This window comes from Drosophila mauritiana, chromosome 2R, assembly GCF_004382145.1.
Source record: "Drosophila mauritiana strain mau12 chromosome 2R, ASM438214v1, whole genome shotgun sequence".
NCBI classification, from domain to species: domain Eukaryota; kingdom Metazoa; phylum Arthropoda; class Insecta; order Diptera; family Drosophilidae; genus Drosophila; species Drosophila mauritiana.
This window is the reverse complement of record NC_046668.1, coordinates 20,140,274-20,157,620: the sequence shown is the minus strand read 5'-3', so window position 1 is coordinate 20,157,620 and position 17,347 is coordinate 20,140,274. Positions and strand designations below refer to the sequence as shown.

The 17,347-nt window shown below is 40.6% G+C and overlaps 4 protein-coding genes and 2 non-coding genes across 6 annotated transcripts; all 6 read left to right on the top strand.

Annotated features, from left to right (window-relative positions):
* The first annotated feature begins 843 nt into the window (after positions 1-843).
* Positions 844-915, top strand: Trnag-ucc. The gene has a single exon. It is a non-coding gene; the product is annotated as a tRNA-Gly (tRNA).
* Positions 916-6,283: 5,368 nt separating this feature from the next.
* Positions 6,284-6,355, top strand: Trnag-ucc. The gene has a single exon. It is a non-coding gene; the product is annotated as a tRNA-Gly (tRNA).
* A 4,151-nt stretch (positions 6,356-10,506) lies between these two features.
* On the top strand, positions 10,507-11,700 carry LOC117138243 (L-asparaginase-like protein GD25160). Its single transcript, XM_033300193.1, has one exon. The coding sequence runs from the start codon at positions 10,507-10,509 to the stop codon at positions 11,698-11,700; it is 1,194 nt and encodes a 397-aa protein (XP_033156084.1).
* A 1,191-nt stretch (positions 11,701-12,891) lies between these two features.
* Positions 12,892-13,804, top strand: LOC117136978. Its single transcript, XM_033298153.1, has 3 exons — positions 12,892-13,145; positions 13,204-13,358; positions 13,424-13,804. The coding sequence occupies exons 1-3, from the start codon at positions 12,935-12,937 to the stop codon at positions 13,751-13,753; spliced, it is 696 nt and encodes a 231-aa protein (XP_033154044.1). The 5' UTR covers positions 12,892-12,934; the 3' UTR covers positions 13,754-13,804.
* Positions 13,805-14,489: 685 nt separating this feature from the next.
* On the top strand, positions 14,490-15,283 carry LOC117136878. Its single transcript, XM_033297983.1, has 3 exons — positions 14,490-14,679; positions 14,747-14,898; positions 14,961-15,283. The coding sequence occupies exons 1-3, from the start codon at positions 14,493-14,495 to the stop codon at positions 15,219-15,221; spliced, it is 600 nt and encodes a 199-aa protein (XP_033153874.1). The 5' UTR covers positions 14,490-14,492; the 3' UTR covers positions 15,222-15,283.
* A 904-nt stretch (positions 15,284-16,187) lies between these two features.
* On the top strand, positions 16,188-17,220 carry LOC117136930 (probable cell wall protein PGA61). The gene is made up of 2 exons (XM_033298071.1): positions 16,188-16,533; positions 16,592-17,220. The coding sequence occupies exons 1-2, from the start codon at positions 16,192-16,194 to the stop codon at positions 17,105-17,107; spliced, it is 858 nt and encodes a 285-aa protein (XP_033153962.1). The 5' UTR covers positions 16,188-16,191; the 3' UTR covers positions 17,108-17,220.
* The last annotated feature ends 127 nt before the right edge of the window (positions 17,221-17,347 follow it).

The following is a 17,347-nucleotide window of genomic DNA, read 5'->3' as shown; positions in this document are numbered from 1 at the left end:
TAATTAAATACATGGGAGATCGATTCAAAATAACTTTAGGGAGTCCATGTCAAAGATCACAGCCAAACACGGTTCGCTTATTTAGGCTCGAACTGCTGTTTGTCTTTCGTTTTACACGGTTCGCCAGGCGGAAAATAAATATTCGAGTACAAAAGAGCTAAGGTTGGTGGGTAATAAATAGTTTGGCTCGTGGACCGCATGTGGTCTGCCTTTAACCTTTTGTTAGTTTCCATCCGAGTGGGTGTGCGTTTGTGGAGTTATTTGACCCATCGGTCGCCGCATTTGCATATAAAAGATTTGACAGTACTTTTGGAGCTGGTAGTAAAGTTGAATGCTTCGCAACACTAACCAAAGGTTGTGCAAGACTAATTTGTCACACGATTTTTGGAGGCCTTTTTCGGGTCACTTAGACAAAGTAGTTCCATAAAGCTACAATTTAGTTATTGGTTAGTGTACTGGAAGATTAAATTTGTTATCTTTAAATTCTTAAATTCCACGTTGTGACGAAACGCACCTCAAAATTCCGCCTTGTTACGTTTGATTTAATCCGTTGTTAAAGTACTTGTTTTAAATTGTTTCCTAAACATATATTTCGCTATCTCTCCGTTTGTGAGGCAACATGCCAAATCGAATTAGTTGTTGACTTAGCCTAAGGAAATATAGAGCGTGTGTCACAGTTGCCAAGCTGACCTAATTAGATAAGCGAGAAAACAAAGATTTCAATAATTAAGACTTGCTAAGCGTGGCTATCGTTTGTTCTATTTTTAGAACAAGTTTCACGTCCAATCAGAAGAGAGTAAAGGCGTGAGTGATAGGGGTTACCTTTCTCAATCCCCTCAAGGCGCGTCGGTGGTGTAATGGTCAGCATAGTTGCCTTCCAAGCAGTTGATCCGGGTTCGATTCCCGGCCGACGCACAAGTAAATTTTTTGTTTTTTTTTTTAATAAAAAATATTTACTCTTGTTATTGCAATATCAGCATTACTAATGGTTTTACTCACATTGTTGTTATTGTTGAATGACTTAAGATAAAGCATAAGCACACACAGCTAAATCAGTAATCAGCAAACCTATAACTTTGTAATTCCAAGTGAATGCAACACCTGCTCGAAACTAAAATCATTCCAAACGCATTGTTATATACGTTATATACTCCTGCCCATTAATTTAAAATCAAATATTTGCATTGAAAATTTAATAAGGTTGACATTGCCTTAGCCTCAACGTGCAAATATTGAAGCTTGTAATTTGGTGTTCGCATTAAAGATGAACATCTTTGGTCCAGTCCAAGGTCAATAAACGATGTTTTGAACAGGGGTTTAAATATTCTTGCACCGAGATTAATTAGTATGCCGTTTGCGTATGGCAAAGCGTTTTGTTTGCACTAAATTCTCAATAACAGATTTTCAGAGCGCCAAACACCCTGCGAAAAATGTTGTCATTTTGACTATTGGTAAAGTTAGAATAATCTTATGATGAGCAACTAGCTATGTAAGTATGATTCACATAAGCCTCTTAAACATTTAAATACTTCCTGGTGTATAATAACTATTTCCGAGCACTAACATTTTCCCTCGTACTCGGCCTCCTTTTTATCCTCCTCCTTGGGAACTCATTTGCTATTCATTTCGGTGCTGTCCTGTTCTTGACTTATGCGTATTACTGCAAATATCAATTAATGCTGGAAACGTGCGTGAAATACCCAACATGATTTTGGCCCTGGACACGCACTGACCTTGGATTATAATCAAGCCCCATGTGGAGTAGTGTGGCAGATAAGGACCCACCGACGGCTAACATAATTGATTTGGAGCCCGATTTATGTGTCTGCCAGCAGAGCCAAAGGGTCAAAGTCACGCACTTATTGGAATTTCCGACCTCGGATTGCTCTCAAAAACTATTCAAGTTGCTGGTTGGCCAACGATGTTGCTGCTGCATCGAAGTGGTTGCTGCAACACTTGCCACATTGGAATATGAATAGCACATTCACAGCACTTGTAAGATGCCACAGCACCATCGAGAGGTAAGTATAGTTTAACTCTAACTATTCAGATTGCTTTGATTTAAGCTAACGATACATGAACGTTAAAGTCTAATATTAAGCTTTCTTTATAAGTCAATGGTAACCATCTAGAAACCCATAAAGAACTCTATACCTTCTAGAATGAAATAGTGTTTTTTCTTAATTTATCGTCTAACTGCATTTCAGATTTATATATATAATAATATTCCTTCTCTGCTGTTGGCCTTTTTGCTTTAATTCTCTCAGCTGAGCTTTACGTTTTTGGCATTTCAATGAGTGCCACGCCCACTTTTCATTTGGCTCCCAGCCGGTTGGATTCCGTTTTGTTTATTTGGGACTCGCATATTTGTAGCAGCCACTGTGTATTATGATGACCGGTGGTCCGCTGGCGTTGTTTCGCTTTTGCTGCCCACTGTGGCTGATGTGCCTCAGCATTCTGTTTGTGTTTGCTCTGCGGCATCTTCACAGCTGGGTGATTGCGGCCCAATATTTGTCTTTGTCCACCGATGTGCCACCGGCAGACAAGGGTTAAACGGGGTCAAAGGGCCATCGGTGGCGCGAGAGAATTGCCTGAAAAACGAATGATTTGCAATTGTAATTTTTGGCACATACGCATAAATGCATTCGCAAATATGGGGTTTCAAATAAAATAATATTTGATCGAATTTTAATTTTTAAAGAATTTAAAAAAGTTGAAATATTTGAAATCTTTGTATTGTTAGTAGGTAACATTTTCTTATATACCATACGTTTAAATCAATCCTAGGCATGCCAACCTGAAATGCAAAAGCGCCAATCTGGTAGACGATAATATCTTTCCTTATGGCCAGCAATCCACCAGATCCAATCTCCTCCCGACCCCACACACACACACTCCCCCAGATCAATCGCTGTCATCTCATTCTATTTCCACATCCATTTAGCATCTGCCCCAATCTGCCGCTCAATCCGCCGGCCAGAGCTCCCCGCATTAATGTCTCTGTTAAATTGCCAGCTAAAAGCCAGCGAGCTGTGGAGTTTAATTAAAAAAGGAACCTATGCTCCCGCCTCCCAAAGCACACAGATACACACACGCATACTCAGAGAGGCGCATATCAATTACGCAGGCGATTAAGCCAAACAAACTGCCAACTGATTGGCGATGCATGCCAATGCCAAAACCAAAGACCTGAAAGGAGCCCACGAAGATGAGGCTCTCAGACATGCACTGGAAAAAACAAATATCATGATATCAGAAATTAAGTTATGTGGGTTAAATAAACGATGTATATTTTCACTAAAAATTGTTCCTAACAATCTAAAACGGCAGGACTTAAAATGTATCTTTTAAGCTATTTGCGATAGTTGATTTTTTCTGTGCACTCAGCGTCTGGTTTTGGTAACACACACTGCGATAGAAATATGGCTAGAACCCAAGTGACGGGCTCTAGACCGCGTTACGCACACGAATTGTCAACTGGTTAAAGGAAACTGGTTAAGAAAATTGCAGCCTTGATTGCATGTGACCGCCAGGAACACGCACATACGCCACATAGTCATGGCCAACTAGAATGGCCATCGGAAGACGTCGAAAGAGACGGAGTTGTAGGCCAAGTAGTGCCAGCAACGGGGCCTTAATTTGGCTTAAATGGCCGGCCAAATTGGCTGGCTACCTCAGCACTATGCAAATGCATTTTCCACTCTCTCTGTGTGCCTGCGTGTAATAATTTTCCAATTTCATGCAATTTAATTTCCGTTGTCATGCGGCGGACCACGAATTCTTGGCAGTACAGGCTTGCGTCGCTAAATTGTCGCGAATTTTTCGAACGGTCATGGTGCAAGTTAATTGCATTTTGCTGTTAATATCTAATTATATAGCTAAACCGTTATTTCAAACTGGAAAATACTGTGCTTAAATATATATAGCTAGCTATCATTAATGATCCATGATTTCTGAAACATTTATGATATTCCAAACATTTAAACTTTACCATACCCAATTAAAAGTCTAAAATAGGTCTTACTTAAATAACTCTTGCAACAAAAAAAAACAAAGGAAATGATGCCAAAAAACATGGCCCAATACATTGTTGCCAATGGCTAGCCAACAAAAGAAAATGAAACAACGAACATCCCATTGAATTCCACACATCCACAGTCACCCACCATAAAGTGGACATTTCATGGCTCCATGGCGGCGGCAACAACTTCGTTCTCACCTTGATCCCAATCAACCTTTGGTGACATCCGCCACCTCCTTGCAACTCCTCCGATCCGAACATGGCATCCACATAGCGCTGGCCTCCAGCTCGCTTATTTTTATACGGTCTGCTCCGGGGTCTTGGCCAACTAATTAGCGTGGATGCAGGGAGCAGCAAGTCGAGATCCTCTGCGAAGGCAGCTGCATAAAATACTTACAAGTCTACGAGCCGAGCGACAAATTTGCAGAAAATTGCTCATGTGGTGCACATTCTAATTCTATTAGCCCGAGCACCGCGAGGCAATTATGAAGACCAAATGGATGAGCACCCGGTTGCAAGTTGCCTTCAATTTCCGCACGCACAGCTTGAACATTTCATTTTAGAGGCATGGTGTGAGGAGATTGGGGCAACTTGGACGCTCCCATGCCCCACAACTGGCCACTGGGGTAAGCAACTGTCCGCTTTTGTAATTTACTATCCAAAAGCCACTCGGTGGCACCACAATTTCCTCGGCCCAACTTTGGCTTGCGCGCATATAAATAAATGAAAAATAAATAAGGCCTTTCCTGTGTGGAGTGAACTACTCCATACCCCCTACCTAAAATATTCAGAAACATAACTTTTTAATTTCCGAACCCTAAAAGTATGCCTGCAAATCAACAAATGGTAATTAGCCAATTAAAATCATAAAATTAAATATTTAAATTATTTAATAAATGGCAAACATATTAGCGTGCCTAATTTGCATGTTTTTCTCTCGCCTTGACTGTGAAAATATTTCAGCAATCTCGACCAGCTAAATATGTGGGAAAAATTAATATAAATACATACTTTGGGAAATATTTAATTAAAATTGTTTATTAAGGCCACCAGCGTTATGCACATATTAATTTGCCCAGGCAATAACAAAAATGCGCATTTTCATTTAAGTGCTCAACTTTGTCATCAGTTTTGTTGTTTAACTTGTGTATGAATGGCATAAACAGTTGATAAAACTATTTGCATATCATCTCAATCACATAATCATACAAACACGCACACACATAAACTGTTTGATAATTAATTGAATTAATTGAGAGTGGGTTGAATTTTAAGTGCAATCAGCATACTCTTAATAACGAAAGACTATCTAACCAATAAATGGAATTAAATATTTTGATCGCTGAATATCACTTTTAAATTTTAATCCACATCTGCAGCTATTGTTTAATAAAAAAATAAATTCAAAGTTCCTTATAGGCCTTATAATTAAATTAAGGGGATTTAGATAGGCCCAAATAAATGGTTATAGCCAAAAACCGTAAGCGCTTTGAAAGAGCATCGTAAGCCATTAGTGGTAAACTTTGCAAGTAAAATGTCTGGCGATGACGAGCTGAAGTCGGAGGGCATAGGCCAAACACAGTCCTCGCTGATTATGGTGGAAATGATGGGCCGTGAAAAAGGGGGGAAAATAACTACGTACTATCTGAAATGCAGATGATTATGATATTTGCCAACTGGCAGAAACTTTTTTAATAAGTTTGTCAAAAGCAAAGTCTGGCAGGCAGCGGCTTTTTTCGCACAGAAAACTCGTCGTTTTCCGCCTGCTCGTTTGGCATTTGGAGCCGTTGAGCAAGTTTGTCCACAGGCGGTCTCTGTCGAACAGAAAACCCATTGACCTTTGACACCTACGCAACACCTCCGTGGAGATGGAAGCTCAAGAGGTTTCCACACAGTTTCCACACTCGCGGTGGTGCTGGGCAAACAAATTTAGGCGATTACTCTCAAAGCAAATAAGCAATCATCATAAATATCATTTTATTTATCTTATAGCAGTCCATAAATCTTTAAGATTTTTGCAATTTATTATGGAATGGCATGAAATGCAATCGTACATACAAGTGTGCTCACAGAACTAATTAAATATTTTCCTCTTGAGCACGTTTAGATAATTAAATGAGTTGATTAGGTGTTCTATATTTAGATTTTAAAATTTAGTTTGTGTAGGCTAAGCTGATATTCTCTCTCTACTTAGTGGGTGTCTCTCTCTCTTGCTTATCTCCCTTCGCCTAACTTCAGTTATTTTCTCCGTACATTCAAGCGGCGTCGGTGGTGTAATGGTCAGCATAGTTGCCTTCCAAGCAGTTGATCCGGGTTCGATTCCCGGCCGACGCACAAGTAAATTTTTTTATATAATTCTCTTAATTTTCTATGTTAAACAAACCCATTATTATAAACAACTATGGGGAAAGCATACGCTACTGCTTGCTTATCAGCATATTTTATTTATAACTTCTGCGGCCTTTTTGACAACTTTGAAATTCCAATTTAGCCATCTACCACTCCCACGGCCTCTCCTAATTTCCCAAAAAATTTATGGAAATTGTCCAAATTATGGAGAATTAAAGAATCATAACATTTTGACTTCATTTCCGCAGCGATTTGATGTTTTGCATTCGAAATGTGATTGAGCGGGCAAATCAAAAGTTGGCTGCAACACAAATTATCCATTAGACGGCACATCAGCGCGGCCATAATGGGCAGTTTGGCTATTATCAATTCAAGGCGATTAAACGTTTATCGATTGACACAACATGCCTGGTGGTCCCCCTTCCGTTCTATAGCACTTATACCTATATATATATATATGTACATACATATATCCCCATTCTCAATCCCAATCGCGATCCCCAGCGCGGCTGTCAATGCTGTCAACATAATTAACGGCAAACGTCTGCGCCCGACTGGCAGCCAAAGTCTCAGGGCCATGACAAGAAGTTATGCGACGGATTGTGAGGACGATGATGATTATTTCGACGACGATGGTCGGTGGCGATGGTGATGGCCCATCGCTCCCGTTGTAATTTCCCCGCATAATTACACGAAATATGTAAATGAGCGAAGGCGTCGCCAGCGCTTGACTTTGACTTTGGCTTCCTACTTGGGAGTTCTGCACCGGGAAAAAAAGCAAGGCGTAAATCAAGGAATACTTTTCACAACTAAGCATGTTTTGTCACTGGGTATGTATTTTGTTTCAGTGCCGGAGTTTTGTTCAGCGGCTTCCGCGCCCTTATTGCTCGATTATTTATATGAAAGGTGATTGCGCGCAATTAATGCATCAATGCAATGACGAATATACTGAATATATTGAATACTAATGATGCGCACACACACTCCACATAATTGCGAGCCATAAATTGCAAAGTCAGGGCTGCGATAGATGCCAAAAGGAGCAAAGGAGCCTAGATTCAATGACTCCCGGCTCGAGGACAGCAATCTGCAGCTCCGCTCAAACTGCTCGCTCGTCTAGTCGATGTCATTGGCTGCAGACATTCTCCAGACAGAGGACCAACCAGCCCTGTGGCCATATCTCATTGTCATAACGGACAGTGCTGACAGTAAATAATCCATCAATAATTGCATTCTCCAGTTGGTCGTCTCCCTGGTTCGAGTTTTTCCAGTTGGCCTGGTTGGCCCTCGGCGATTTCCACTCTCGGCCATGGCCAATGCTTTATGTCAATTGTGCTGACATTAATCATGGCAGTTTTGATTGCTCGATGTCGCGTTCTGCTTAAAATTGGCCACCCAAGGGTTTGACAACTAGGAAAATCTCCTACTAACTCTCTTTGGGTGTCCGCTGGAACTGGTTTCCTAGTTGGGAGATCCCATCTTGATTAAGCGTAGTTGTCCATTCGTGGTCATTTGATTAGAGACTCTGTGGAATGCTGATTTTATTAATCCAGTTTGGTAACCGGCAGGAGCTTGCGATTGCCATAAAGTTTTTATGTCTTATTGACTTGGTTAAATATCCCTATTTTCAATATAGTAATATATGAAATATAGGTAATCATACAACCCTAGATATACTTCGATATTTCATTAGATAGCCTCCAGTTTATATCCACAGAGACAACCGCTTAAGTAGTTCGTTTATATTTGTTTATGTTAAATATTAGAGTGCATGTGGAAGCCACTGAAAGTGAAGAAAAGTTGAGCGCCACTTGTAGCCATTTTGGGGTCGAAATAATGGTGGCATTTTGGCAAGAGCAAAGGTAACAGGTAAATGGCAAATGCCAAATGGAAAGAGGTAACAGGTAACAAGCATCGGTGGCTGCCACAGCAATAATGTGAAGAACTTTTTACTGGAAAAGTGGATTTTCCTTTTGCGGCATTTTACGTTTCTTTGGCTCGGTTTGCTTCTGCTTCAGCATCTCCAGCTGGCTTTGCGTTTTCCTTCTGCTCAGCCTTTGCTCCTCGTGGCAGTTCTGTTTGTTTGCTTTTTGCTTTGGCAAGTTATTTACGTTTTGCTACACACAGCAAACTTAACCCCTCTGCCAAGCCCACCGCCAAACCGCTCGACTCAAAGTGGTGCTTTTGGCTGCGTCCAGGCGCAAAAGTGTTTGTAGCCGCCAACAAGCTTATTTAGCCGCTCAAGAGCCTCTGCAGACGGTGGTTCTTTGGCGGCTTGGAGGGATTTGGGGGGCATGGCGGTTAATCTGGGTCAGGGTTCAGACGGAGAGTCTGTACCTGACATAGAAAACTTGGGCCGGAGGGTTAAGTGGAGGAAGCGAAGGAAGTGAAAGGATGTGGCGCTGTCAATCTGCTAATTTCTGAAAGTAGTTTGCGGCCACTGCAACCAAATCAAAGGTAAACCAAACAAATGGAGATGTTGAATAAATTTTGTTACCTTTTTCATTATTTTTAGGAAATAGCATAAGACCATATAATTTCTTTAATTTTTGTAATGGGCTTTGAGCCTCAAAGGATGCTTTCTAGTTTGCATTTTCTCAACTATGTCCTAAAATACACCACCCATAATTATAAGCCAAACTTCCTGACCCGATTAATGGAACAGCGATTTGCACAATTGGCGAATGCCAAAGCCCAATTCGAACCCCAAACAATATACAGTGACAACCGAACTACAACACCAGCAATCAAATCAACCAATCAACTGTCGATTACTTAAGCCATTTTCAATCAACACGGCCAAAACCAAAACCAAACTGGCTCACACACATGGCAGATACAAGCACACATACAGATGCATCGCCATCGAATTACAAATCTCAAACGCACAATAAACGCAATTACGCGAGTGTGCGAGTGAGAGGGCCAGCGGGAGCGAGTGAGACGGGGAGGGAGTAGACCGCAGGTCAGAATAACGTGGCCTGAAAGGAAATCGAAAGGCCGGGCGCCAAGGATTTATGCAATTTTGCTCCACCAACCAACCATTTGCTAGGCTTCATCAATCAATCAGCAGTCAATACATATGCCCAATATGATTGAAGTCAATTGTGAGAAAAACAGCATTTTAGATAAGTGGGCATTTTTGGGGGGTGCGATGTTTTCGCCCACTTCCAATCTGCCATAAATTATTGATACGAAAGTCAATGCTGAATCTCTGACAGTGGGTCTCAAACATTTGCAAACAAATATATTAAAAACATTCTAATTGAAAAAAGTATTTATCATTGATCTCATTGATATAAATTTAATTTAAGCAAAAAAAGTATATAAGTTGTTTAAAATCTTTCTTCTTTTCTGCAAAGCACAGTGCTGAAATATTTTTCCAGATTTTTCCATTCAGAGGAAGGGTGTCCAAAAGACAGCCCCAACCAATTGGCAGTTGTTTTCCCCCCTTTTCGATTGATACAAAAGTTCTGTTTTCATCAGATATTTACGCACACACATGCACACCACCGCACTACACAATCGAGAAGGCAAACACAAACACCCATAAATTTATATAGACAAAGTTCGATGCATAGCAAATATTGTATCTTATGAGTTTGTCTGGCAGATATTTTGCTTGTTGACAATGCATGAATAGGATAAATACTTGCAAATTGTTTGTAGTAAATAAATCAAATGTATCTGAGCCATGCTGGCTTGCAATGCCTACGGTGAGGTGTAAAATTCTCTATTTCATAGATTTTGCGACCGCCTTTCTGTAAATGTCTTTTGTTATGATTTGCAATTTGTGGTTCTATAAATTGCTTCGAATAAATTTAATCTGGGGTTAGCCCAAATGTATATTTATTTTTTGTGTGGTACATTAAAGCCTAATCTGTGGAAATAAAGGTCTGTTTTTGTGTAAGTATCCATGGTACAGGTTGTCACTTAAAAGCCTTTTCTTCCGAACAACAGTTTTAAGATCAAAGAAGTTTTCAGGCCTAATAATATTCAGCTGCTAGCTGTAACTTATGGTTAAGACCTTTGAGACAGTGAAAGTGCTTTGAGTCATATCTTCTACTGACTAGTAGTCAGACTTTTAGGGCAACATGTGTCCAGGCATTCAGTCATGATTGAGTTCTGCTTGGAGTATGTTGGCGCAAAGCTGTTGCCTTCGACTGCTGATCCTCCTCCTTCTGTTCACATCAATCTGCAGCGTTTCGAAAAAATCCCTCAAATACTTCAGGAACCGAAAATTGCGAGAGAGAACGATCAAATTGTTCGGCACCAAGAAGACAGAGATTCAATCACTTTTGATAAGTACGTGGAACTATACGGATGCCAATTTGCAGGCATGGAGTGTGTTGCAGCAAGGACATCGAAGGACTCGTCAGGCGGTGATTCAGGGATGCATGGCCTGCCAGAACCAGCGATGTGGACGCCTTCTGGCCGGAAGATCCTCTCCAGATACGGAAGGAGCACTTACCCTGGAGGCAGCCATTATGGATGGAGAAAGCTTGGAATACGGTGCAGTGGCTGGGATGGATGGAGTTCGGAATGCCATTCTAGTGGCCGATGCAGTTCTGAAATACACAAAACATTCCGTTCTGGTCGGGAAAAGTGCAACGAAATTCGCCAGATCTTTGGGTTACAAAGAGGAGTACCTCACGGATGCGAGAACGAAAAATGTCTTGAAAAAGTGGAGTTCAAACGGCTGTCAGCCGAATTTCTGGCGAGATGTACATCCTTCGCCGGCGAAAAACTGTGGACCATATTCACCCCTACCCGAGCACCTGCATCAGCATCCGATGCACCAGGAATATGCCATCACACAGGGTCAACACGATCAGCTGGCCTTCTTGGCCCTGGATGCGGAGGGTAAATTCCATGTGGCCAGCCAATCGAGTGGCGCCCAATTCCGGATTCCCGGTCGAGTGGGAGATTCGGCGGTGCCTGGTGCCGGGATTTATGCGGATAACGAAGTGGGCGGTGCGGTGGCCAGTGGCGATGGCGATGTCCTGATGCGCCACCTGCCCGCCTTCCTGGCCGTCGAAGCAATGCGAGCGGGTAAGGATCCAGACCAGGCAGCCGAGTGGGTGGTACAACGCCTGCTGAGGCACAATACGGAATTCAATGGAGCCGTGGTGGTGGTCAACCGACGGGGCATCTATGCCGTCGCCTGTGCAGGACTCGACGAGTTTCATTTCGTGGTCAGTGGGGGCAAGGAATACCTGAGCATGGCGCGGGTGGAGCGGGTCAAGTGCTTGGAGCGGGAGAATGAAGTCATAGATGGTGGACCCAAAGGACTGTTCCCCACCATTCCCGAAAAACAAGAGGTTCCGTGAGGGTAGACCTACTTAGTCATTTCTTAGTTTTTTACTTAGTTGCTTAAAAGACCATTAGCTATAAGATATGATTTGGCCACAAATTGTAATATTTTTCTTTTCCATTTACTTTTAGGAGGACTCCCTTACTTCTGAAAATATTGACCTAGCCTCATTTTCTTTTCTATCATTCGGGTTTCCCTATTACCAAGGCTAAAAACTTTTTACTCCACCCTGTAAGCCCTCAATTTTTCCTTAACGCTTTCAGTTTTCTCGTTTTGCTACATTTTTATTTTCCCTCACGCATTTTTATCCCCAATTCATCTGCTTTGCATATTTCTTTGTTATGTTTGTATTATTTTCGTTTCATTTTCCATTTCGGGGCTTTCTCGCCCTCTCTGTTTTTTGGATTATGTAACGTAATCCCCTCGTGTTGGTTGTAAGGGAAAATCTGTTGTAAGTGTATGCAAATAAGTACAGCTGTGCTTTAATTTGCCTGGCCAACAAAGTTTGACCTCAGCATTAAAGTTGTATGGAAAAACTCTACTATTTAAGGCGTCAGTATTATTAAGTTTAATTGCTAGATTTATCTTCATTATAACTACTAGAATTATTAGGCTATAAACAAATATTGAGCTGAGGAAGTCAAATGATAGCATTCAATTAAAGGCAGAAATGTCGGTCGTATCTTTTGCCAACTAAGATTATAAGCCTGTGTGTCATAAAAATGTACTGTCATAACTCAAATCGATCCGAACCGATAAGTTCTAGATAACCGGAGGGCACATAAATAAGAAATTGACCGGCAATGGGCCATTCGAAGACTTGTTAAAAATTCAGAAAAGTTTTCGATAAGAAGCAAGCAAAATAACACACAAAAATCAGAATTAATGCTAATAAATAATTGCTAATTAAAAGAATATAATCCCCCGCGTGAGTCAATGCAATAAAATTTAAACACTTTATTTTACATTTCACTTATTTGTCCGACATAAGCCAGATAAGATTTTTGAATGGCCAAGCAAACAAATCGTATATGGGGTGATATAGAAACTACTAATCTTTAGGGAAACATCTTGAAATTACTTAGCACAACAAGTACTGCATTGTAATATCTTTATCAGTCTGCCGACTGATTAATGTGAATTTTCTCAAGTGTCGCAAAACAATTGTGGATTTTTCGATTCTTTCAAATTAGCTGCAGCCTAGTTTCAGTTCGATTTGGTCGTCCAACGGTGTTGGAAGCTCTTCAAAAATGTTGCAATCGGGCAAATTTGTTATACTACTAGCTATTTTCCTGGCTTCTAGGGAAATTTCAGGAGAAATTTCTAGGGAGGTGCGAAATTCAGCTGAATCGCCCAAATGTTACAGCTGTGAAGGCATAAATTGTTCGAGAACCACTCGTCAAAACGCCACCGTTAGCTGTTCTGATAAACTGGACGTTTGCGTTACCATTTATGAGGATTGTAAGTCTGAAGTTCGAAGGATACTCCATTTTTAAATACAAAAAAATTTCCATTTTAGTTGCTGTTAGTGAGCGCGGTTGCTTTTCCCAAATCTCTTTGGCTGGTCAAGCCAAATGTGCGGCCAAGGACGATCAATGTCAAAAGTGCAGTGGACAGCTGTGCAATAATGTGGGACGCAGGGATTTCAAATGCATTCAATGCGTGGGTTCTGATGTAAGGAAGCCAACCTCTCAAAGTTGCAACTGTAATACATATATTTCTTATATTTTTCTGCACAGTCAGCTGACTGCAACAAGGGTGCCACCGCCTCCTTGGCCGCCACCCAATGTGGCCTCCCCACCTCCGCCAATTCCTACTGCTATGTCAAGGTCGTCGGCGATCAGAAGGACAGCCTCCAGAGAGGATGTGCTCTTTCTGTTAAGGAGCAGAAGGCCTGCCTGGAGGATTCGAAATGCTCGCTTTGCCTGCCGGAAAACTCCAGCGATTCCGTGGCCTGCAACAACTTCGATTTGGAATTGGGACCCAAATCCTCAGCTGACCAGAGTAAAAAAGTCATGAGCTTCGGCTTGGCTTTCTTTGCCCTGCTCTCGCTTAAATTGCTGAATTAAATTTTTAAATAAATATATGAAAATAAAGCGAATAATCACTTGTTTACTGAATGTTTTGTTTTTCTATCTTATCGGCTTTTTGGATTGTTCAATTTTTTCCGTCAATTAACTAGCAGGTGGTCCCTGAAATACTACCACTGTTCAATCACGACGGAATTCTTTGGCGGACAGTTTTTTAGAGGTCACTTCAAAAAAGCTTCAAAATACAGTGGTTGCTAAATTTATATATCCACTAAAAATTTAATTTGATGTTGCTTCTGAGATGACTGCATGCCATTCGATATTATTTATGTAAGGACTAACTAATATAAAAACTTTATAAAGCTTTTTTTATACATGAACGACTTTATATATTAATATACGATATTAATTTTTGTATAAGTTTTGTGCATAAAATGTGTAGAGTAAATGTAAAATAATATATGTACCGATTTTTCTTACAGTAGTGTATGTATGTATATACTAACTTGTTTTTGGTAATGTGAAGTGGATGGAGAATCCCCAGTAAGCTTAAGCCAAATCGTAGATGAGTAATTGAAGATATCTATAGTTGTATACATGTGACTGCCCTCTGCTGTTAGTTCTTTATAGAAAGCGCTCAAGTGCTTGGCCATTTCCATGCACAAACACACATACTGACAGCAACCGCTCTCGAGGACACTTCAGTGGGGCATTTGAAGTGGTCGGCGGTATAAAAGCCGATCGGAATGGCCAATTGCCTGACAGTCGAAGCAAAAAAATGAAGGCCCAAACAATGGCGAAGGTGTTGAGTGCGGTGGTGCTGGTGGTTATGGTGGGTCATGTGGCCGCTAACACGGCAATCAGTTGCCACACTTGTGAAGGAGCTAATTGCCAAAGGGTTCAACTGAGTAAAACGCAGACATGTGTGGATTCCCTGGACTATTGTGTGACCATCTACGATGAAGGTGTGTTGAAGGAAAGGAAATAGCTTGTTGTATCAAATAAAAACAACTCTATTTTGATATATTTCAGCCAAGGTTTTGTTCAAGGGTTGCTCCCTGGAGATTCCGAAGGACTTGCGTTCCAAATGCAATGACAATCGCTCTTGCCACAAATGCAACACGAAAGAATGCAACAATGTGGGATCTGCGAAGTATGCTTGCATTCAGTGCGATTCCAGCAAGGTAAGTGAAGAATTTTAAAATATAAAATAAATTTTAATTATAACATTTGAATTCCCCACAAGGACTCCAATTGCGCTTCTAATGCCGCCGCTTTGGAAGCAGCCCGTTGCAGTGCCCCCACGGCTCCAAACTCGTATTGCTATGTGAAATCCTCGGGAGGATCCATTGTGCGTGGATGCTCCACCACCGAAACCGATCAGCAGAGCTGTCTGAACGATGCCAACTGCCTGTTGTGCTCACCTGGCGACATTAGGAACTGCAATGCTGCCAACATCGTCGAGAGCTCAAATGTAGGAAACCGCTTCATCCGATTCCTGAGATAAAATTTATAATGAAATATTTGTATATGGGTCAAGAAATAAATTAAATGCGATTATAAAATATATACAACCAAAAAATGAACTAAAAGTAATTTTATTTTGTTCTCAACAGTAATATAGATAGATAGAATAGACAGATTGCCTGAGATTCTGTGTTCCATATTAAATAATGTTTAATTGGCACAACAAAAGAATAAAACAAAGGCGATTTTATTTAATAAACAAAAATAATTGGCATGTATTTGTTTTGAAATAAATCTGTAAGACAGAAAGTCTTAAAAAAGTTGCCTTGTGAAATTCGTATGATAACTGTTGTATACATATATTCAGGACCTCTCTGGGATTAGACACGCAAATTAAATTAAATTATATACATACATTATTATATACATCATACATACAATATCGACAGTTATTGTATAGTTTCGCAACAATTTATGTAATCAATTAATTCTCTACCGTTAAGTTTAGTCATCAAATTTAATGATTGTCCGCGAAGGACAGTTTTAAATTAATACATCCAAAAAAAAAAAAAAAATATATTCAGATGACAAGTCTTTGATGAATCACAAAACCTTAATTGATAGGACCGGTGTTAATCTATGACAACAACCTTGAATAGGTTCACTCCAAATTATCTGAAAGAAATTTGATCTAATTCGTTGTCTAATCTAGGGAGATAACCCAATAATGGCGAAAAATTCCATTACCAGTGTAAGCTTGTTTGTTTACTTATAACCAAGGAACTACTTTAAAACTACCCCATAAGAATTCCCGTACTTCAAGGAGCCACACAAAAACAACTGAATTGCTTATGCAATTTTTGAAGTGATGGACAACAACTTAACGAGCTTAATTACTTCAGTCAGCTATCTGGGAAAATATATCAGTAGAGTCCTCTTGACACACCAGAATTTATATAAAGGGATGACCAACAAATGGGAGCCTTTCAATGCTAAATGTTCCCTCCACAATGTCAAACTTAAATTGTTCTAAACTCTTGGTCGCACTTGTGTTGACCAGCAACTATGTTTTGGCATCGGAAAAATGCATTTATTGTCGGGATATAAATTGCCAAAGGAGCAGCTATGATGCAGAGGAACAATGCACAGAGAAGTTGGATGCCTGCGTGAGTGTTTTTAAGGCAGGCGTAATTCAGGCCCAAGGATGTCTGGAAAGTCTCGAAGATGATTGGCGAGAAAAATGCGAGGATAAAGATGAAGGACATGAAATCGATTGCGAGATATGTGTAACCGAAAGATGCAACAACGTTGCATCCAAACGGGCTAGTTGTCTTCAGTGCAACAATACAGAGGTAACTATGAAAAAGAGCAATGTCTTATTCGATTTTTTAAAAAACCCTTCTTCTTCAGGACGCACAGTGTGCTGAATCTCCCGGGCTACTAAAGGCTGTACAATGTCCTATTGCTAGATCTGGCAGAAGTTTTTGCTATGCCAGTTTGGTTGGTGACGTTTTAAGAAGGGGATGCTCCCTAACCCTTTCAGATCAAGTCAAATGCCTGGCTGATCCGAATTGCCACTTGTGCGATCCTTTGGAACAACCCCACTGCAATGATCAAATTGTAAGAGCAGATGATTCACCAACCACTCCGGAACCGACGGAATCTACAAGTTCTTCAACGGAGTCCACGCCTAGTTCAACAATGACAACTGAATCATCATCAAGTTCTACAACCAGTACATCAACAAGTTCACCAGAAAGTTCAACAACAAATTCACCAGAAACTACACAATCCACCACAGAACCTTCGACTACTGAAGAGGTTCCAACCACAACCGACAAACCCAATTCGGCATTCGGTTTGAACGCTTCCGTATTGCTGATCTTTGCTCAATTGGCAGTTTTTTTTTACAACCCACTTAAATAGGCAAAGTGGCGGCGCTTAGCCACAATTCCCACGGACTTCTCCAATCTATGTACGACATAATTAAAGTAATTTTTATGAAGTGACCATAAATTATTTTTTGCGATCAAACACAATCTTTTCGTTTTTTATGTCTTTACCAATATTCGGTGCTGGACGTATTATGTCATTGATTAAAAGTTGATAAGCCCCGATTATGTGGCGAAATACCACTAAACCATAGGCCAGCCTACTTATATAAAC

Bases quoted from the DNA above. Each gene is read 5' to 3' on its own strand.
- LOC117136978 (XM_033298153.1), top strand. From the start codon at position 12,935: ATGTTGCAATCGGGCAAATTTGTTATACTACTAGCTATTTTCCTGGCT. The intron at 13,146-13,203 runs GTAAGTCTGAAG...TTTCCATTTTAG, and splicing joins CGTTACCATTTATGAGGATT to TTGCTGTTAGTGAGCGCGGT. The intron at 13,359-13,423 runs GTAAGGAAGCCA...TTTTCTGCACAG, and splicing joins TTCAATGCGTGGGTTCTGAT to TCAGCTGACTGCAACAAGGG.
- LOC117136930 (XM_033298071.1), top strand. From the start codon at position 16,192: ATGTCAAACTTAAATTGTTCTAAACTCTTGGTCGCACTTGTGTTGACC. The intron at 16,534-16,591 runs GTAACTATGAAA...CTTCTTCTTCAG, and splicing joins TTCAGTGCAACAATACAGAG to GACGCACAGTGTGCTGAATC.
- LOC117138243 (XM_033300193.1), top strand. From the start codon at position 10,507: ATGTTGGCGCAAAGCTGTTGCCTTCGACTGCTGATCCTCCTCCTTCTG.
- LOC117136878 (XM_033297983.1), top strand. From the start codon at position 14,493: ATGAAGGCCCAAACAATGGCGAAGGTGTTGAGTGCGGTGGTGCTGGTG. The intron at 14,680-14,746 runs GTGTGTTGAAGG...GATATATTTCAG, and splicing joins TGTGACCATCTACGATGAAG to CCAAGGTTTTGTTCAAGGGT. The intron at 14,899-14,960 runs GTAAGTGAAGAA...ATTCCCCACAAG, and splicing joins TTCAGTGCGATTCCAGCAAG to GACTCCAATTGCGCTTCTAA.